The sequence below is a fragment of the Hemitrygon akajei genome, chromosome 11 (assembly GCF_048418815.1).
Source record: "Hemitrygon akajei chromosome 11, sHemAka1.3, whole genome shotgun sequence".
NCBI lineage: Eukaryota > Metazoa > Chordata > Chondrichthyes > Myliobatiformes > Dasyatidae > Hemitrygon > Hemitrygon akajei.
Window position 1 is genome coordinate 76,056,515 of NC_133134.1, and position 22,406 is coordinate 76,078,920.

The 22,406-nt window shown below is 52.9% G+C and overlaps 1 protein-coding gene across 1 annotated transcript in view; it reads right to left on the reverse strand.

The window, feature by feature from the left end:
- Window positions 1-1,083: 1,083 nt before the first annotated feature.
- The window catches only part of LOC140735121 (ephrin-A3-like), a 90,890-nt gene continuing 69,567 nt past the window's right edge, over window positions 1,084-22,406 (reverse strand). Inside the window, exons 2-3 of the mRNA XM_073059914.1 lie at window positions 2,435-2,724; window positions 1,084-1,407 (exon numbers count right to left, since the gene is read on the reverse strand). Of these exons, the coding sequence (XP_072916015.1) occupies window positions 1,295-1,407; window positions 2,435-2,724 (403 nt within the window). The 3' untranslated portion in view covers window positions 1,084-1,294. The remainder of the gene's footprint in view (window positions 1,408-2,434; window positions 2,725-22,406) is intronic.

The following is a 22,406-nucleotide window of genomic DNA, read 5'->3' on the forward strand; positions in this document are numbered from 1 at the left end:
TCTCTTGTGTCTGCCTGGATTAGAGAGTGTGAGCTACAAGCAGAGGCTGGACAAACTTGGGTTGTTTTCTCTGGAGCCGTGGAGGCTGAGGGGAGACCCGATAGGGGTTTATAAAGTTACGAGAGGTAGAGACAGAGTAGAGAGCCTCTTTCTCCCAGGGCTGGGATGTCTAGTATCAGAGGACATGCACTGAGGTGAGAGGGAGTAAGGTCAAAGGGGATGTACGGTGTCTGGAATATGCTGTCGGCAACGATCCCTCCAATTTTTTTTACGGCTGCAGGAAAGGTTTACGTGGCCTGAAACTGCGCGGTATTTAATAAAACGCAACCCCAGCTGGCGGTAACGAAGGAGCCTTTTGGCTACGGAGTGGCCATGTGCCTGTGTAGCTTAGAGAGGGCAGTGACCGCCGGGGGTGGTGGTGAGCCAGATGCAAGAGAGGCGTTTAAGGGGCACATGGATGTGGTTGGAATGGGGAGACATGGATCACGAGCACTCCGAACGGATTTTGGTTAATTTGCTGGAGAAGGGTGCGAGGTATGGGTTGGCGGGGAGCAAGGATGGTGGATTGAGGTGGGGGAATGGGAAGGAGTGGGAAGGGAGTGTGGGGATTGGGTGTGAAGGGCTACGGGGATGTGATTGTCCCAGTAATATAGGCCGAGGATTCCAGACAGCACCGTGCTGTGAGTAGGGCAACCTAATCAGATCCCTCCAAAGGTAACCCCTTCCAATTACCCTGATCTTGACGTGGGGGACCTGATTATGGGGGCTCGCCGTGCATCAGGACACAGAAAGCCTCTCGTTTTTTGTGAGGGTACTGGGCTGGCCCCGGGAAGGAGAGCAGAAGGATATCAACCCTTGATAGGCGTGTTCTCAGCTGGGCTGCCCCAGAAAACCAGAGGAACATGAGAGATTGCAGAGTGGTGGACCCCGCCACCCCCCCCATCGGTCGTATCTACAGGAGACACTGCCTCAACAAAGCCACGTCCATCATCAAAGATCCCCACCACCATCCGGGCCAGGCCATCTTCTCACAGCTCCCACCGGGCAGGAGGTACAGACGCCTGAAGTCCCACACCACCAGGTTCAGGAACAGTGACTTCCCTTCAACCATTCGGTTCCTGAACCGACCGGCACAACCCCGATCACCACCTCGGTACAGAAACACTGTGACCACTTTGCACTACAACATTCTAATTGTGTTTCCTTGTAAAAATGAGGCTAATTATGCCTTTCGTGAGCACGTTGTGTATCTGATGCGGTCAGCCTGTGGTGCTGCCGCAGGTTCTCCATCGTATCACAGACCTGTGCAGACGACAATAAACTCGACTTTCAGATACTCACAAGTGGCACAGCAGACAAAAACCTTCAGCCTCAGGCATGTCCGTCCATGGTGGTGTGTCGGTGTGGCTGAGGGGGCCGGAGAGGGAGAGGGGAGGGGGAGGGGGAGGAGAGGAAAGGGAGAGAGGGAATGAGAAGAGAGAGGGGAGAGGGGGAAGAGGAGAGAGGGGGAGGAGGGAGAGAGGGGAGGAGAGGAGAAGGAGGAGAGAGAGGAAGGAGGAGAGAAGGGAGGAGGGGAGGGGGTGAAAGGGGGAGAGGGAGAGTGGAGGAGTGTGGGGAGAGAGGGGAGGAAGGGTGAGGGGGTAAGAGGGAGGGGAGAGAGAGGAGGGGAGAGAAGGGGAGGGGAAGAGAGAGGGGAGAGGGAGGGGAAGGGGGAAAGAGAAGGGGAAAAGAGAGGCGGGAAAGAGAGGGGTGAGGGAGAGAGGGAGGGAGGGGGCAGAGAGGGGGAGGAGAGAGGGGGAAAAGACGAGTGGAGAGGGTGGAGAGAGATGAGAGAGGGGGAGAGAAGGGGGAGAGAGAGGGAGATAGCTGTGACCCCCATTAAGTACACAATATACCCTCCAGCTCCCCTTTCATTCTCTCAACCCTGTGCCCCCTCACCAGATCCACATCCCTTCCCTCTCTTTCACCTCACATCCCCTTGACAGCCTCTTCCCTCCCTACCTCCTCAAGCTCTCTGTCCCCCTTCCTGGTCTCCCCCTCCCTCTCAGAACTCTTTCCCTAATCAGCCCTCGACTCTCCACTTCACTTTCCCTCCCCGCTCAAACTCTCACCCCTCCCCGCTCTCATTCCCTCCTCATCTCTCACCCATCCTCACCTTCCTCCTCCCTACTCTCCTCTTACCTCCCCCTCCCTTACTCCCCTTTTCTTCTCACCTCTCCCCTCAATCTGGGCTTCCGTCCCCACTCCTTATTCCCCCACTTCATTCTTCCTCCCTCTCCTCTCATCCCCCCTCGTTCCCTCTCCCCTTCACTCACCCATCATCCCTCTTCCCTCGCTCCCCCTCCTCCTCCCTCCCTTTAACCTCTCCCACCTTCCCCACTGCCCACCGCTCTCCCCTCACTATCCCGTCCCTCTTTCCCCTCTGCACACTCACAGATGTAGTAGTACTCCTGCCCCACGTGAAACTCGTATCCCAGGGAGAAGGCGCTGTAGCGCTGGAATTTCTCGGAGAACTTGATGGGGTTGTGTGGAGAGTGCGACGGACTGCACTCCCAACGCTTGAAGCCCATCTTGTGGTTACAGGTCTTGTAGCCTTCGTAGTTCACCATGTAGAGCACGTAGCTCTCGGACCGGTGGTGGGGCCCGGAGCCATTGTAGTGTGGACAGTAAATGTCCAAGTAATCGTTCACGTTCACCATCACTGTGTACGCTTCAGACTTCAACCTACGCAGGGAGAGAGGGCAGAGACACACTCAGCACGGGCAATAGACCGAAACCCCTCTCCAGAGACCCCTAAAGAGAGGGAGGCAGAGAGAGAAACTGGTAATATACTGACCCTCCCCAGAGACCCTCAAAGGAGAGAGGGCAGAGACACACTCAGCACGGGCAATAGACCAAAACCCCTCCCCAGAGACCCCCAAAGAGAGGGGGCAGAGAGAGACACTGGTAATATACTGACCCTCCCCAGAAACCCCCCCAGAGAGGGGGCAGAGAGAGACACTGGTAATATACTGACCCTCCCCAGAGACCCCCAAAGAGAGAGGGGTAGAAACACACTCAGCACAGGCAATAGACCGAAACCCCTCCCCAGAGACCCCCAAAAGAGAGGGGGCAGAGAGAGGGACACTGGTAATAGACCAAAACCCCTCCCCAGAGACCCCCAAAAAGAGGCTTCCCTCAGAGTTAGCAATGGTCAGACTGGTTCAAGCTGACAGGAAGGGGACAGTAACTCAAATAACCACCCATTATGACAGAGCATCTCTGAACGCTCAACACGTTGAACGTTGAAGTGGACGAGCTACAGCAGCAGAAAACCACACCGGGTTCCTCTCCTGCGCCTAATACAGTGGCCACGAGCGTCCATTTACATGTATTAGGTGGAGTGTTGGCCAGGGTGTGACATGCAACATTTATAACGAATAAAGACTTAAATCAAAATAGCTAAAGTACAGGTATAGAATAAATGCATATGAACAGCAGTATAAAGTTCCAATATCAAACTATATGTGCTGTTTAATGTTGTAAAATCATTGGAGATACAATAAGTTTGTGCCCATGTGACCGATTACCCGGAGAAAACCCATAACGTGGGAGGAGCCCGGAGGCACCCAGAGGAAACCCATAACGTGGGAGGAGCCCGGAGCACCCAGAGGAAACCCATAACGTGGGAGGAGCCCGGAGCACCCAGAGGAAACTCGTGGTCACAGGGAGAACATGCGAACTCCTGACAGACAGCGGCAGGAATTGCTGGTGCTGGGATAGTGTTACGTTGCCATGCTGCAGTCCGCCCCCACCCCCCAGCAGTTTAAAGTGCAGCGAGGGGGCTGTGGGGGTACGGTCAATCAGATTAACTTCCTGGGAAAAGAAACCTTTCAGATGGCGTAAAGTTTCCTTTTGTTTCAATATCCCGGTAGCGCTTTCCCGGAGGGAGCGTTTGGAGGAAGCGGGTGTGCAGGGTGGGTAGTGTCCGCGGTGATTCTTCCTGCCTGTCCGACAGTGACGGTGGATTGCAGCCAGTGACCTTTCCTGCTGACCTGACCGTTCACTGTGGTTTTCAGTGTATTGTTAGAGGATGCTGCACCGGACTAGACGGTGTCGGCTGATGTCAGGGTGCCACTTTGATGGAAAATTGTCGTGGAGTGTCACAGAACAGACACTGGCCATTTGGCCCTTCTAGTGTGTACCTGACTATAACTCTGTCTAGTCTCATCAGCTGGTACCTGGACCACAGACCTACCAACCCCTCCCAACTACGTACAAATCCCTCCCAACTACGCACAAACCCCTCCCAACCACGCACAAACCCCTCCCAACCACGCACAAACCCCTCCCAACTACGTACAAACCCCTCCCAACCACGCACAAACCCCTCCCAACCACTCACCCAACTTCCCTCAAACATTAGAAGAGGGATGAACCAGGGAGGCTGTTTACAGTCAGCTTGGCTGAGACTTGAACTGGATGTCACGGGTTTATGGTGAAAGATGAAATATTTGAGGGTAACTTCCTCACTCAGAAGGGTAGTCAAGTGTGGAATGAACTCCCTCCACACCGTCCCATCACACACTTCCGGGGTCAGACACAGAGTGAAGCTCCCTCCACACCGTCCCATCACACACTCCCGGGGTCAGACACAGAGTGAAGCTCCCTCCACACCGTCCCCATCACACACTCCCGGGGTCAGACACAGAGTGAAACTCCTCCACACTGTCCCATCACACACTCCCGGGGTCAGACACAGAGTGAAGCTCCCTCCACGCCGTCCCATCACACACTCCCGGGGTCAGACACAGGTGAAAATCCCTCCACACTGTCCCATCACACACTCCCGGGGTCAGACACAGAGTGAAACTCCGTCCACACCGTCCCATCACACACTCCCGGGGTCAGACACAGAGTGAATCTCCCTCTACACTGTCTCATCACACACTCCCGGGGTCAGACACAGAGTGAAACTCCCTCCACACCAGTCCCATCACACACTCCCGGGGGTCAGACACAGAGTGAAACTCCCTCTACACTGTCCCATCACACACTCCCGGGGTCAGACACAGAGTGAACCTCCCTCCACGCCGTCCCATCACACACTCCCGGGGTCAGACACAGAGTGAAACTCCCTCCACACTGTCCCATCACACACTCCCGGGGTCAGACACAGAGTGAAACTCCCTCCACACTGTCCCATCACACACTCCCGGGGTCAGACACAGAGTGAAACTCCCTCCACACTGTCCCATCACACACTCCCGGGGTCAGACACAGAGTGAAGCTCCCTCTACACCGTCCCATCACACACTCCCGGGGTCAGACACAGAGTGAATCTCCCTCTACACTGTCCCATCACATACTCCCGGGGTCAGACACAGAGTGAAACTCCCTCCACACCGTCCCATCACACACTCCCGGGGTCAGACACAGAGTGAATCTCCCTCTACACTGTCTCATCACACACTCCCGGGGTCAGACAAGGTGAAACTCCCTCTACCCTAGTGGTTTCCAACCTTGCTTATGCCTGGACCGATACCATTAGCAAGGTTTTTGTAGACCCCAGGTTGGGAACCCCTGTTGTACACTCACAGAGGTGTATACGTGTACAAGTGGCTGTCTCTCTGTGTGCACACGTGTGTGTGTCTATGTGTAGATGTGACTTTGCCTGTGCGTGCTTATCTGTCAGCATGTGACAGAGTGCGTGCGTGTCTGTGTCAAAGTGTATCTGCACATGTGTACGTGTGTTTGTGACGCAAACTTGGTGCAATGCTACACACTGGTTCCACAGTCCACTGGCTTGATTGGACAATTGCCCGCACCGGGGACACTCCTTCCCCAGGTATCAGCTCCACCTCCTGCCCTCTCCCTGAACGTTCTGCTAGGCACGTTCACTCTCTGGGCACTGTCACTCTTGTTGGCATGGCGATCAGGCAGAGTGATCACGAGGAGGGCTGAGGCCAAGGCGGCAAACAGCTGTTGTAATTATCCTAAATTTTGCCCCCTCCCAAATTGTTCTTCTGTGGCCATCTCCCTCTCATCTGAATCCTCTCCCTCCCCTACACCACACATCTCCATCTCTGTATCTCTTTCCAGCCCTTCTCCATAATCCTCTCCCTCCCCTACACCTCTCCCTGACTCTGTAACCCCCTGTGGTCCCTACACCCCTCTCCATCACTGTAATCCTCTCCCTCCCCTAAACCTTTCCCTGTCTCTGTAAGCCCCCTGTGGTCCCGACACTTCTCCCTATCACTGTAATCTTCTTCCTCCCTAAACCTCTCCCTGTCTCTGTAACCCCCTGTGGTCCCGACACCTCCCCCTATCACTGTAATCCTCTCCCTCCCTAAACCTCTCCCTGTCTCTGTAACCCCCTGTGGTCCCGACACCTCTCCCTATCACTGTAATCCTCTCCCTCCCCTACACCTCTCCCTGTCTCTGTAACCCCCCTGTGGTCCCGACACTTCTCCCTATCACTGTAATCTTCTCCCTCCCCTACACCTCTCCCTGTCTCTGTAACCCCCCTGTGGTCCCGACACCTCCCCCTATCACTGTAATCCTCTCCCTCCCCTAAACATCTCCCTGTCTCTGTAAGCCCCCTGTGGTCCCGACACCTCTCCCTATCACTGTAGTCCTCTCCCTCCCCTACACCTCTCCCTATCACTGTAATCCTCTCCCTCCCCTACAACTCTCCCTGTCTCTGTAACCCCACTGTGGTCCCTACACCCCTCTCCCTATCACTGTAATCCTCTCCCTCCCCTACACCTCTCCCTATCACTGTAATCCTCTCCCTCCCCTACACCTCTCCCTATCACTGTAATCCTCTCCCTCCCCTAAAACCTCACCCTATCTCTGTAATCCTCTCCCTCCCCTACACCTCTCCCTATCACTGTAATCCTCTCCCTCCCTAAACCTCTCCCTGTCTCTGTAACCCCCCTGTGGTCCTGACACCCCTCTCCATCTTTGTAACCGCCCCCTCTCCCGGGAACCCTACACCTCTCCATTTCTCTGTATTCCTTTCCCTCCCTAAACCTCTTCCTGTCTCTGGCCCCTACACCCCTCCCTCTCAGAAACTTCTCCCCCTCTCTGTAACCCTCTCAGGTCTCAACACCCCTCCCCTCCACCCCTACACATCCCTGTGTCCCCTCCCCATCTTGGTAACCCTCTCCTGCCCACCATATCCGTCTGTAACCCTCTCTGACTCCCTACAACTTCCCGGTTTCCACGGCCCTGTCCGGCCTCTACGCCCCACCCCACCCCACCTGTGTTACTGTGCAGCACATGGGGGACATTCAGTCTCCTTCAGATCCACGAGATACCATGTACCGTACATGGAAGTTACCATAAACATAAAATCTCTCTCGCCATCCCCTTCTCATCAACCCCAGGAACTGATTTTTCATTAGAAGGTGCAGTCAGAGTGTGTCCGGGAAGAGAAAACTTAGTGCTATCCCCACAAATCAGAAGGTGCATCCCGAAAATCCCTCAAAAATCCCAGGAATTCTGAACGCAGCACTAACACTGCCACCGACTGGTGAATCAGCAGTACAGCAGCAGGAGAGACACAGAATCATAAAAAAAAATGATTAACACTATTTTGTGTTTTGTGCTTTTTGTGTTATGATTAACATTTATTTGCACAGGGAAATTTATTTAATTGAGAGCGGCGTTACATATCCTGACTGTTCCATCACACACTCCCGGGGTCAGACACAGAGTGAAGCTCCCTCCATACCGTCCCATCACACACTCCCGGGGTCAGACACAGAGTGAAACTCCGTCCTCACCGTCGAATCACACACTCCCGGGGTCAGACACAGAGTGAAACTCCCTCCACACCGTCCCATCACACACTCCCGGGGTCAAACACAGAGTGAAGCTCCCTCTACATTGTCCCATCACACACTCCCGGGGTCAGACACAGAGTGAAGATCCCTCTACATTGTCCCATCACACACTCCCGGGGTCAGATACAGAGTGAAACTCCCTCTACACCGTCCCATCAGACACTCCCGGGGTCAGACACAGAGTGAAGCTCCCTCTACACCGTCCCATCACACACTCCCGGGGTCAGACACAGAGTGAAACTCCCTCCACACCGTCCCATCACACACTCCCGGGGTCAGACACAGAGTGAAACTCCTCTACACCGTCCCATCACACACTCCCGGGGTCAGACACAGAGTGAAACTCCGTCCTCACCGTCGAATCACACACTCCCGGGGTCAGACACAGAGTGAAACTCCCTCCACACCGTCCCATCACACACTCCCGGGGTCAAACACAGAGTGAAGCTCCCTCTACATTGTCCCATCACACACTCCCGGGGTCAGACACAGAGTGAAGCTCCTCTACATTGTCCCATCACACACTCCCGGGGTCAGATACAGAGTGAAACTCCCTCTACACCGTCCCATCAGACACTCCCGGGGTCAGACACAGAGTGAAGCTCCCTCTACACCGTCCCATCACACACTCCCGGGGTCAGACACAGAGTGAAACTCCCTCACACCGTCCCATCACACACTCCCGGGGTCAGACACAGAGTGAAACTCCCTCTACACCGTCCCATCACACACTCCCGGGGTCAGACACAGAGTGAAACTCCCTCTACACCGTCCCATCACACACTCCTGGGGTCAGACACAGAGTGAATCTCCCTCTACACTGTCCCATCACACACTCCCGGGGTCAGGACACAGAGTGAAACTCCCTCCACACCGTCCCATCACACACTCCCGGGGTCACACACAGAGTGAAACTCCCCCCACACCGTCCCATCACCCACTCCCGGGGTCAGACACAGAGTGAAACTCCCACCACACCGTCCCATCACACACTCCCGGGGTCAGACACAGAGTGACCCCAACTCCCTCCACACCGTCCCATCACACACTCCCGGGGTCAGACACAGAGTGAAACTCCTCCCACACCGTCCCATCACACACTCCCGGGTCAGACACAGAGTGAAACTCCCTCCACACCGTCCCATCACACACTCCCGGGGTCAGACACAGAGTGAAACTCCCCTCCACACCGTCCCATCACACGCTCCCGGGGTCAGACACAGCGTGGAGCTCCTTTTATGGTGTTAAATAATTGTGTGTGTATGTGTGTGTAGAATTTGTCTGTACTGCGTATTAGTGTGTCAGTGTTTGCGTGCATACGTGTTTGTGTGTGTGAGTGTCCTGAATTCTCCGGAGTAGGGCTGCCCAGTTGGACAATGCCCTCACTGGGACACTCCCTCCCCAGGTATTTGGCTCCTCCTTCAGCCCTCTGCTTGACACTCAGCACGTACTCCCCCTGGGCACCGTCACGCTCGTTGGCATGGCGATATCACCGACTGATCACGAGGAGCGAAAGGCGGGAAAGGGTTACCGTAATTGTCACCCTTCCCCAATCGGGGAAGGAATTGAACCAGGGAGGTTTGCAACCTACACAATATTGCTTTGTTTTCCCTTTTGTTTTCTGACTGAAGTTATTTGTGCTTGCCCAACTGCATTTCTTTAACATCAGATTTTGTACCTCAGGGCCAATGAGGGTCCTTCTTTTCTTTCAGCCCTACTCAAGGCCAACTCCTCTAGGTCCTGCCATAGAAACTCCTGCACCAAGGCCCTCTCCAAATCGTGTACCTGTCCGTATCCCTCTAAACCTTTCCTATCCGTGTCCTGTCCGTATCCCTCTAAACCTTTCCTATCCGTGTACCTGTCCGTATCCCTCTAAAACCTTTCCTATCCGTGTACCTGTCCGTATCCCTCTAAACCTTTCCTATCCGTGTACCTGTCCGTATCCCTCTAAACCTTTCCTATCCGTGTACCTGTCCGTATCCCTCTAAACTTTTCCTATCCGTGTACCTGTCCGTATCCCTCAAAACCTTTCCTATCCGTGTACCTGTCCGTATCCCTCTAAACCTTTCCTATCCGTGTACCTGTCCGTATCCCTCTAAACCTTTCCTATCCGTGTACCTGCCCGTATCCCTCTAAACCTTTCCTATCCGTGTACCTGTCCGTATCACTTTAAACCTTTCCTATCCGTGTACCTGTCCGTATCCCTCTAAACCTTTCCTATCCGTGTACCTGTCCGTATCCCTCTAAACCTTTCCTATCCGTGTACCTCTCCGTATCCCTCTAATCCTTTCCTATCTGTGTACCTGTCCAATTTTCTTTTAAATATTGTTAATGTACCTGCCCCAACCACTTCCTCTGGCAGCTCGTTCCATCTACTGACCACCCTCTGAGTGAAAAACAGGCCCCCTTTTAAAACCTTCCTCTCGTACCTTAATCAGAATCAGGTTTATTATCATTGACGTGTTGTGAAACTTGTTACTCTGCAGTCGTAGAGTTGCCTCTTGTCCCACTCTCCCCTTGTCTACTGAAAAAAGTTACTATAGGTTACGGGAAGAAATATATATAAAAATTACCTCTTTTAAAGGAGAGCAAAATGGTGAGATGGTTACCACAGAATCATGGACCATTCAGAAATTTATTTTCATTATATTTAGGGATTCATCGGCACCACCCAGAAACCCACCTATTTAACCCCAGCCTAATCACAGGACAATTCTCAGTGACCAATTAATCTAACCGGTACGTATTTGGACTGAGGGAGGAAACCGGAGCTCCCGGAGGAAACCCACATGGTCACGGGGAGAACGTACAAACTCCGATGTCAGAATTTTCTGATGCCCCACTGTGCTGTAACAGCATCACGCCAACAGGCTACGCTACCGTGGTGCCCCTAATGGCTGAGGGGAGGAAAGCTGTTCCTAAAACGTTGCGTGTGAGTCTTCAGGCTCCTGGTGGCATCATGGAGAAACTGCCCAAATTTCTCTTACATGTTGGAATCGGACCTGCACACAGCAGTCCCTCTGGTAGCTCGCCCACCCTCTGAGCGAAGGAGTCTTCGTTCAGATTCCTCTTCAATATTTCACCTTTCACCCTCAACCTGTGACCTCAGAGGAAAAACCCTATCTCTACCCCTCATAATTTTGTATCTCTGTGAAATCTCCCCTCATTTTCCCACAAGGGAATAAAGCCCTAATCTTCCCCTCATTACAAATTTAATGTCTTTACCTTACAAATGGGAGACAAAGGGGGCACTAAAATTTGTAGTGAGGAGCTTAAGGGTAATAATACAGCACAGAAACAGACCATTCAGCCCAAACCTCTGCTAGTCCCAGTTGCCCCTGTTCGACAGCAGTGGGAAGAGCACATGTCCTGGATCTCTGGTTTTGAATCGCTTTACCCCGGGAAAAGACCGTGACAATTCACGTTATCTGTGCCCCTCATTAATTTGTAATGGGTCGGCAAAGCTCTACCATACTAGTGAGCCAGGGTTCAATCCCCACTGCCGTCTGTAAGCAGTCAGTGACTGTGTGGGTTTCCTCTCGCAGTCCAAAGACGTACCGGGCAGTGGGTTAATTCGTTATTGTAAATTGTCCTGTGATTAGGCTAGAGTTAAATCGGGGATCGCTGGGCAGCGCAGCTAAAAGGGCCGGAAGGGCCTGCCCTGCTTTGAGCTGTATCTCTAAATAAAATAAATTATCAGGTCACCTCTCAGACTCCAGTAAGAACTCAGCCCATCCACTCATCTCTGCAGAGGGACAAATGAAGGAGTGTACTGCGGTACCAGGGGCTGTCAGGAGGGGGAGCTAGTTGTCCAAGGCAGACTCGAAAATTGAGCGACATCTCCGTATTTCTCCACAATCTCCACAATTAAAAATCCTGCTTATATTCGTGTACTCTATGCGATAACTTCACACCCTCCCCAGGTCATACAGAGTGAAGTTCCCTCCACCAAATCCATCACACACTCCCGGGGTCAGATGCAGAGTGAATCTCCCTCCACACTGTCCCATCACACACTCCCAGGGTCAGACACAGAGTGAATCTCCCTCCACACTGTCACATCACACACTCCCAGGGTCAGACACAGAGTGAAGCTCCCTCCACACCGTCCCATCACACACTCCCGGGGTCAGACACAGAGTGAAGCTCCCTCCACACCGTCCCATCACACACTCCCGGGGTCAGACACAGAGTGAAGCTCCCTCCACACTGTCCCATCAGACACTCCCGGGGTCAGACACAGAGTGAAGCTCCCTCCACACTGTCCCATCACACACTCCCGGGGTCAGACACAGAGTGAAGCTCCCTCCACACCGTCCCATCAGACACTCCCGGGGTCAGACACAGAGTGAAGCTCCCTCTACACCGTCCCATCACACACTCCCGGGGTCAGACACAGAGTGAAACTCCCTCCACGCCGTCCCATCACACACTCCCGGGGTCAGACACAGAGTGAAGCTCCCTCCACACCGTCCCATCACACACTCCCGGGGTCAGACACAGAGTGAAACTCCCTCCACACCGTCCCATCACACACTCCCGGGGTCAGACACAGAGTGAAGCTCCCTATACACCATCCCATCACACATTCCCGGGGTCAGACACAGAGTGAAACTCCCTCTACACCGTCCCATCACACACTCCTGGGGTCAGACACAGAGTGAATCTCCCTCTACACTGTCCCATCACACACTCCCGGGGTCAGACACAGAGTGAAACTCCCTCTACACCGTCCCATCACACACTCCCGGGGTCACACACAGAGTGAAACTCCCTCCACAGCGTCCCATCACACACTCCCGGGGTCAGACACAGAGTGAAACTCCCTCCACACTATCCCATCACACACTGCCGGGGTTAGACACAGAGTGAAACTCCCTCCACACCGTCCCATCACACACTCCCGGGGTCAGACACAGAGTGAAGCTCCGTCCACACTGTCCCATCACACACTCCCGGGGTCAGACACAGAGTGAAACTCCCTCCACACCGTCCCATCACACACTCCCGGGGTCACACACAGAGTGAAACTCCCTCCACACCGTCCCATCACACACTCCCGGGGTCAGACACAGAGTGAAACTCCCTCTACACTGTCCCATCACACACTCCCGGGGTCAGACACAGAGTGAAGCTCCCTCCACACCGTCCCATCACACACTCCCGGGGTCAGACACAGAGTGAAACTCCCTCCACACCGTCCCATCACACACTCCCGGGGTCAGACACAGAGTGAAACTCCCTCCACACCGTCCCATCACACACTCCCGGGGTCAGACACAGAGTGAAACTCCCTCCACACCGTCCCATCACACACTCCCGGGGTCAGACACAGAGTGGAGCTCCTTTTATGGTGTTAAATAATTGTGTGTGTATGTGTGTGTAGAATTTGTCTGTACTGCGTATTAGTGTGTCAGTGTTTGCGTGCATACGTGTTTGTGTGTGTGAGTGTCCTGAATTCTCCGGAGTAGGGCTGCCCAGTTGGACAATGCCCTCACTGGGACACTCCCTCCCCAGGTATTTGGCTCCTCCTTCAGCCCTCTGCTTGACACTCAGCACGTACTCCCCCTGGGCACCGTCACGCTCGTTGGCATGGCGATATCACCGACTGATCACGAGGAGCGAAAGGCGGGAAAGGGTTACCGTAATTGTCACCCTTCCCCAATCGGGGGAAGGAATTGAACCAGGGAGGTTTGCAACCTACACAATATTGCTTTGTTTTCCCTTTTGTTTTCTGACTGAAGTTATTTGTGCTTGCCCAACTGCATTTCTTTAACATCAGATTTTGTACCTCAGGGCCAATGAGGGTCCTTCTTTTCTTTCAGCCCTACTCAAGGCCAACTCCTCTAGGTCCTGCCATAGAAACTCCTGCACCAAGGCCCTCTCCAAATCGTGTACCTGTCCGTATCCCTCTAAACCTTTCCTATCCGTGTACCTGTCCGTATCCCTCTAAACTTTTCCTATCCGTGTACCTGTCCGTATCCCTCAAAACCTTTCCTATCCGTGTACCTGTCCGTATCCCTCTAAACCTTTCCTATCCGTGTACCTGTCCGTATCCCTCTAAACCTTTCCTATCCGTGTACCTGTCCGTATCCCTCTAAACTTTTCCTATCCGTATCCCTCAAAACCTTTCCTATCCGTGTACCTGTCCGTATCCCTCTAAACCTTTCCTATCCGTGTACCTGCCCGTATCCCTCTAAACCTTTCCTATCCGTGTCCCTGTCCGTATCCCTCTAAACCTTTCCTATCCGTGTACCTGTCCGTATCCCTCTAAACCTTTCCTATCCGTGTACCTGTCCGTATCCCTCTAAACCTTTCCTATCTGTGTACCTGTCCGTATCCCTCTAAACTTTTCCTATCCGTATCCCTCAAAACCTTTCCTATCCGTGTACCTGTCCGTATCCCTCTAAACCTTTCCTATCCGTGTACCTGCCCGTATCCCTCTAAACCTTTCCTATCCGTGTACCTGTCTGTATCCCTCTAAACCTTTCCTATCCGTGTCCCTGTCCGTATCCCTCTAAACCTTTCCCATCCGTGTACCTGTCCGTATCACTTTAAACCTTTCCTATCCGTGTACCTCTCCGTATCCCTCTAATCCTTTCCTATCTGTGTACCTGTCCAATTTTCTTTTAAATATTGTTAATGTACCTGCCCCAACCACTTCCTCTGGCAGCTCGTTCCATCTACTGACCACCCTCTGAGTGAAAAACAGGCCCCCTTTTAAAACCTTCCTCTCTTACCTTAATCAGAATCAGAATCAGGTTTATTATCATTGACGTGTTGTGAAACTTGTTACTCTGCAGTCGTAGAGTTGCCTCTTGTCCCACTCTCCCCTTGTCTACTGAAAAAAGTTACTATAGGTTACGGGAAGAAATATATATAAAAATTACCTCTTTTAAAGGAGAGCAAAATGGTGAGATGGTTACCACAGAATCATGGACCATTCAGAAATTTATTTTCATTATATTTAGGGATTCATCGGCACCACCCAGAAACCCACCTATTTAACCCCAGCCTAATCACAGGACAATTCTCAGTGACCAATTAATCTAACCGGTACGTATTTGGACTGAGGGAGGAAACCGGAGCTCCCGGAGGAAACCCACATGGTCACGGGGAGAACGTACAAACTCCGATGTCAGAATTTTCTGATGCCCCACTGTGCTGTAACAGCATCACGCCAACAGGCTACGCTACCGTGGTGCCCCTAATGGCTGAGGGGAGGAAAGCTGTTCCTAAAACGTTGCGTGTGAGTCTTCAGGCTCCTGGTGGCATCATGGAGAAACTGCCCAAATTTCTCTTACATGTTGGAATCGGACCTGCACACAGCAGTCCCTCTGGTAGCTCGCCCACCCTCTGAGCGAAGGAGTCTTCGTTCAGATTCCTCTTCAATATTTCACCTTTCACCCTCAACCTGTGACCTCAGAGGAAAAACCCTATCTCTACCCCTCATAATTTTGTATCTCTGTGAAATCTCCCCTCATTTTCCCACAAGGGAATAAAGCCCTAATCTTCCCCTCATTACAAATTTAATGTCTTTACCTTACAAATGGGAGACAAAGGGGGCACTAAAATTTGTAGTGAGGAGCTTAAGGGTAATAATACAGCACAGAAACAGACCATTCAGCCCAAACCTCTGCTAGTCCCAGTTGCCCCTGTTCGACAGCAGTGGGAAGAGCACATGTCCTGGATCTCTGGTTTTGAATCGCTTTACCCCGGGAAAAGACCGTGACAATTCACGTTATCTGTGCCCCTCATTAATTTGTAATGGGTCGGCAAAGCTCTACCATACTAGTGAGCCAGGGTTCAATCCCCACTGCCGTCTGTAAGCAGTCAGTGACTGTGTGGGTTTCCTCTCGCAGTCCAAAGACGTACCGGGCAGTGGGTTAATTCGTTATTGTAAATTGTCCTGTGATTAGGCTAGAGTTAAATCGGGGATCGCTGGGCAGCGCAGCTAAAAGGGCCGGAAGGGCCTGCCCTGCTTTGAGCTGTATCTCTAAATAAAATAAATTATCAGGTCACCTCTCAGACTCCAGTAAGAACTCAGCCCATCCACTCATCTCTGCAGAGGGACAAATGAAGGAGTGTACTGCGGTACCAGGGGCTGTCAGGAGGGGGAGCTAGTTGTCCAAGGCAGACTCGAAAATTGAGCGACATCTCCGTATTTCTCCACAATCTCCACAATTAAAAATCCTGCTTATATTCGTGTACTCTATGCGATAACTTCACACCCTCCCCAGGTCATACAGAGTGAAGTTCCCTCCACCAAATCCATCACACACTCCCGGGGTCAGATGCAGAGTGAATCTCCCTCCACACTGTCCCATCACACACTCCCAGGGTCAGACACAGAGTGAATCTCCCTCCACACTGTCCCATCACACACTCCCAGGGTCAGACACAGAGTGAAGCTCCCTCCACACCGTCCCATCACACACTCCCGGGGTCAGACACAGAGTGAAGCTCCCTCCACAGTGTCCCACCACACACTCCCGGGGTCAGACACAGAGTGAAGCTCCCTCCACACTGTCCCATCACACACTCCCAGGGTCAGACACAGAGTGAAACTCCCTCTACACCGTCCCATCACACACTCCCGGGGTCAGACACAGAGTGAAACTCCCTCCACACTGTCCCATCACACACTCCCGGGGTCAGACACAGAGTGAAGCTCCCTCCACACTGTCCCATCACACACTCCCGGGGTCAGACACAGAGTGAAGCTCCCTCCACACTGTCCCATCACACACTCCCGGGGTCAGACACAGAGTGAAACTCCCTCCACACTGTCCCATCACACACTCCCGGGGTCAGACACAGAGTGAAACTCCCTCTAAACCGTCCCATCACACACTCCCAGGGTCAGACACAGAGTGAAGCTCCCTCCACACCGTCCCATCACACACTCCTGGGGTCAGACACAGAGTGAATCTCCCTCCACACTGTCCCATCGCACACTCCCAGGGTCAGACAGAGAGTGAAGCTCCCTCCACACCGTCCCATCACACACTCCCGGGGTCAGACACAGAGTGGAGCTCCTTTTATGGTGTTAAATAATTGTGTGTGTATGTGTGTGTAGAATTTGTCTGTACTGCGTATTAGTGTGTCAGTGTTTGCGTGCATACGTGTTTGTGTGTGTGTGTGTCCTGAATTCTCCGGAGTAGGGCTGCCCAGTTGGACAATGCCCTCACTGGGACACTCCCTCCCCAGGTATTTGGCTCCTCCTTCAGCCCTCTGCTTGACACTCAGCACGTACTCCCCCTGGGCACCGTCACGCTCGTTGGCATGGCGATATCACCGACTGATCACGAGGAGCGAAAGGCGGGAAAGGGTTACCGTAATTGTCACCCTTCCCCAATCGGGGGAAGGAATTGAACCAGGGAGGTTTGCAACCTACACAATATTGCTTTGTTTTCCCTTTTGTTTTCTGACTGAAGTTATTTGTGCTTGCCCAACTGCATTTCTTTAACATCAGATTTTGTACCTCAGGGCCAATGAGGGTCCCTCTTTTCTTTCAACCCTACTCAAGGCCAACTCCTCTCGGTCCTGCCATAGAAACTCCTGCACCAAGGCCCTCTCCAAATCGTGTACCTGTCCGTATCCCTCTAAACCTTTCCTATCCGTGTACCTGTCCGTATCCCTCTAAACCTTTCCTATCCGTGTCCCTGTCCGTATCCCTCTAAACCTTTCCTATCCGTGTACCTGTCCGTATCCCTCTAAACCTTTCCTATCTGTGTACCTGTCCGTATCCCTCTAAACTTTTCCTATCCGTATCCCTCAAAACCTTTCCTATCCGTGTACCTGTCCGTATCCCTCTAAACCTTTCCTATCCGTGTACCTGCCCGTATCCCTCTAAACCTTTCCTATCCGTGTCCCTGTCCGTATCCCTCTAAACCTTTCCTATCCGTGTACCTGTCCGTATCCCTCTAAACCTTTCCTATCCGTGTACCTGTCCGTATCCCTCTAAACCTTTCCTATCTGTGTACCTGTCCGTATCCCTCTAAACTTTTCCTATCCGTATCCCTCAAAACCTTTCCTATCCGTGTACCTGTCCGTATCCCTCTAAACCTTTCCTATCCGTGTACCTGCCCGTATCCCTCTAAACCTTTCCTATCCGTGTCCCTGTCCGTATCCCTCTAAACCTTTCCTATCCGTGTACCTGTCCGTATCCCTCTAAACCTTTCCTATCCGTGTACCTGTCCGTATCCCTCTAAACCTTTCCTATCTGTGTACCTGTCCGTATCCCTCTAAACTTTTCCTATCCGTATCCCTCAAAACCTTTCCTATCCGTGTACCTGTCCGTATCCCTCTAAACCTTTCCTATCCGTGTACCTGCCCGTATCCCTCTAAACCTTTCCTATCCGTGTACCTGTCTGTATCCCTCTAAACCTTTCCTATCCGTGTCCCTGTCCGTATCCCTCTAAACCTTTCCCATCCGTGTACCTGTCCGTATCACTTTAAACCTTTCCTATCCGTGTACCTCTCCGTATCCCTCTAATCCTTTCCTATCTGTGTACCTGTCCAATTTTCTTTTAAATATTGTTAATGTACCTGCCCCAACCACTTCCTCTGGCAGCTCGTTCCATCTACTGACCACCCTCTGAGTGAAAAACAGGCCCCCTTTTAAAACCTTCCTCTCTTACCTTAATCAGAATCAGAATCAGGTTTATTATCATTGACGTGTTGTGAAACTTGTTACTCTGCAGTCGTAGAGTTGCCTCTTGTCCCACTCTCCCCTTGTCTACTGAAAAAAGTTACTATAGGTTACGGGAAGAAATATATATAAAAATTACCTCTTTTAAAGGAGAGCAAAATGGTGAGATGGTTACCACAGAATCATGGACCATTCAGAAATTTATTTTCATTATATTTAGGGATTCATCGGCACCACCCAGAAACCCACCTATTTAACCCCAGCCTAATCACAGGACAATTCTCAGTGACCAATTAATCTAACCGGTACGTATTTGGACTGAGGGAGGAAACCGGAGCTCCCGGAGGAAACCCACATGGTCACGGGGAGAACGTACAAACTCCGATGTCAGAATTTTCTGATGCCCCACTGTGCTGTAACAGCATCACGCCAACAGGCTACGCTACCGTGGTGCCCCTAATGGCTGAGGGGAGGAAAGCTGTTCCTAAAACGTTGCGTGTGAGTCTTCAGGCTCCTGGTGGCATCATGGAGAAACTGCCCAAATTTCTCTTACATGTTGGAATCGGACCTGCACACAGCAGTCCCTCTGGTAGCTCGCCCACCCTCTGAGCGAAGGAGTCTTCGTTCAGATTCCTCTTCAATATTTCACCTTTCACCCTCAACCTGTGACCTCAGAGGAAAAACCCTATCTCTACCCCTCATAATTTTGTATCTCTGTGAAATCTCCCCTCATTTTCCCACAAGGGAATAAAGCCCTAATCTTCCCCTCATTACAAATTTAATGTCTTTACCTTACAAATGGGAGACAAAGGGGGCACTAAAATTTGTAGTGAGGAGCTTAAGGGTAATAATACAGCACAGAAACAGACCATTCAGCCCAAACCTCTGCTAGTCCCAGTTGCCCCTGTTCGACAGCAGTGGGAAGAGCACATGTCCTGGATCTCTGGTTTTGAATCGCTTTACCCCGGGAAAAGACCGTGACAATTCACGTTATCTGTGCCCCTCATTAATTTGTAATGGGTCGGCAAAGCTCTACCATACTAGTGAGCCAGGGTTCAATCCCCACTGCCGTCAGTAAGCAGTCAGTGACTGTGTGGGTTTCCTCTCGCAGTCCAAAGACGTACCGGGCAGTGGGTTAATTCGTTATTGTAAATTGTCCTGTGATTAGGCTAGAGTTAAATCGGGGATCGCTGGGCAGCGCAGCTCAAAGGGCCGGAAGGGCCTGCCCTGCTTTGAGCTGTATCTCTAAATAAAATAAATTATCAGGTCACCTCTCAGACTCCAGTAAGAACTCAGCCCATCCACTCATCTCTGTAGAGGGACAAATGAAGGAGTGTACTGCGGTACCAGGGGCTGTCAGGAGGGGGAGCTAGTTGTCCAAGGCAGACTCGAAAATTGAGCGACATCTCCGTATTTCTCCACAATCTCCACAATTAAAAATCCTGCTTATATTCGTGTACTCTATGCGATAACTTCACACCCTCCCCAGGTCATACAGAGTGAAGTTCCCTCCACCAAATCCATCACACACTCCCGGGGTCAGATGCAGAGTGAATCTCCCTCCACACTGTCCCATCACACACTCCCGGGGTCAGATGCAGAGTGAATCTCCCTCCACACCGTCCCATCACACACTCCCGGGGTCAGACACAGAGTGAAACTCCCTCCACACCGTCCCATCACACACTCCCGGGGTCAGATGCAGAGTGAATCTCCCTCCACACCGTCCCATCACACACTCCCGGGGTCAGACACAGAGTGAAACTCCCTCCACACCGTCCCATCACACACTCCCGGGGTCAGACACAGAGTGAAGCTCCCTCCACACCGTCCCATCACACACTCCCGGGGTCAGACACAGAGTGAAACTCCCTCTACACCGTCCCATCACACACTCCCGGGGTCAGACACAGAGTGAAACTCCCTCCACACCGTCCCATCACACACTCCCGGGGTCAGACACAGAGTGAAGTTCCCTCTACACCGTCCCATCACACACTCCCGGGGTCAGACACAGAGTGAAGTTCCCTCTACACCGTCCCATCACACACTCCCGGGGGCAGACACAGAGTGAAACTCCCTCCACACTGTCCCATCACACACTCCCGGGGTCAGACACAGAGTGAAGCTCCCTCTACACCGTCCCATCACACACTCCCGGGGTCAGACACAGAGTGAAACTCCCTCCACACCGTCCCATCACACACTCCCGGGGTCAGACACAGAGTGAAACTCCCTCCACACTGTCCCATCACACACTCCCGGGGTCAGACACAGAGTGAAACTCCCTCCACACTGTCTCATCACACTCTCCCGGGGTCAGACACAGAGTGAAACTCCCTCTAAACCGTCCCATCACACACTCCCGGGGTCAGACACAGAGTGAAACTCCCTCCACACCGTCCCATCACACACTCCCGGGGTCAGACACGGAGTGAAACTCCCTCCACACCGTCCCATCACACACTCCCGGGGTCAGACACGGAGTGAAACTCCCTCCACACCGTCCCATCACACACTCCCCGGGGTCAGACACGGAGTGAAACTCCCTCCACACCGTCCCATCACACACTCCCGGGGTCAGACACGGAGTGAAACTCCCTCCACACCGTCCCATCACACACTCCCGGGGTCAGACACGGAGTGAAACTCCCTCCACACCGTCCCATCACACACTCCCGGGGTCAGACACGGAGTGAAACTCCCTCCACACCGTCCCATCACACACTCCCGGGGTCAGACACGGAGTGAAACTCCCTCCACACCGTCTCATCACACACTCCCGGTGTCAGACACAGAGTGAAACTCCCTCCACACCGTCCCATCACACACTCCCGGGGTCAGACACAGAGTGAAACTCCCTCCACACCGTCCCATCACACACTCCCGGGATCAGACACAGAGTGAAACTCCCTCTACACCGTCCCATCACACACTCCCGGGGTCAGACACAGAGTGAAACTCCCTCTACACCGTCCCATCACACACTCCCGGGGTCAGACACAGAGTGAAACTCCCTCTACACCGTCCCATCACACACTCCCGGGGTCAGACACAGAGTGAAACTCCCTCTACACCGTCCCATCACACACTCCCGGGGTCAGACACAGAGTGAAACTCCCTCTACACCGTCCCATCACACACTCCCGGGGTCAGACACAGAGTGAAACTCCCTCTACACCGCCCTGTCCCATCACACACTCCCGGGATTAGACACAGAGTGAAACTCCCTCTACACCGTCCCATCACACACTCCCGGGGTCAGACACAGAGTGAAACTCCCTCCACACCGTCCCATCGCACACTCCCGGGGTCAGACACAGAGTGAAACTCCCTCCACACACTCCCGGGGTCAGACACAGAGTGAATCTCCCTCCACACCGTCCCATCACACACTCCCGGGGTCAGACACAGAGTGAAACTCCCTCCACACCGTCCCATCACACACTCCCGGGGTCAGACACAGAGTGAAACTCCCTCCACACCGTCCCATCACACACTCCCGGGGTCAGACACAGAGTGAAACTCCCTCCACACACTCCCGGGGTCAGACACAGTGTGAATCTCCCTCCACACCGTCCCATCACACACTCCCGGGGTCAGACACAGAGTGAAACTCCCTCCACACCATCCCATCACACACTCCCGGGGTCAGACACAGAGTGAAACTCCCTCCACACCGTCCCATCACACACTCCCGGGGTCAGACACAGAGTGAAACTCCCTCCACACACTCCCGGGGTCAGACACAGAGTGAATCTCCCTCCACACCGTCCCATCACACACTCCCGGGGTCAGACACAGAGTGAAACTCCCTCCACACCGTCCCATCACACACTCCCGGGGTCAGACACAGAGTGAAACTCCCTCCACACACTCCCGGGGTCAGACACAGAGTGAATCTCCCTCCACACCGTCCCATC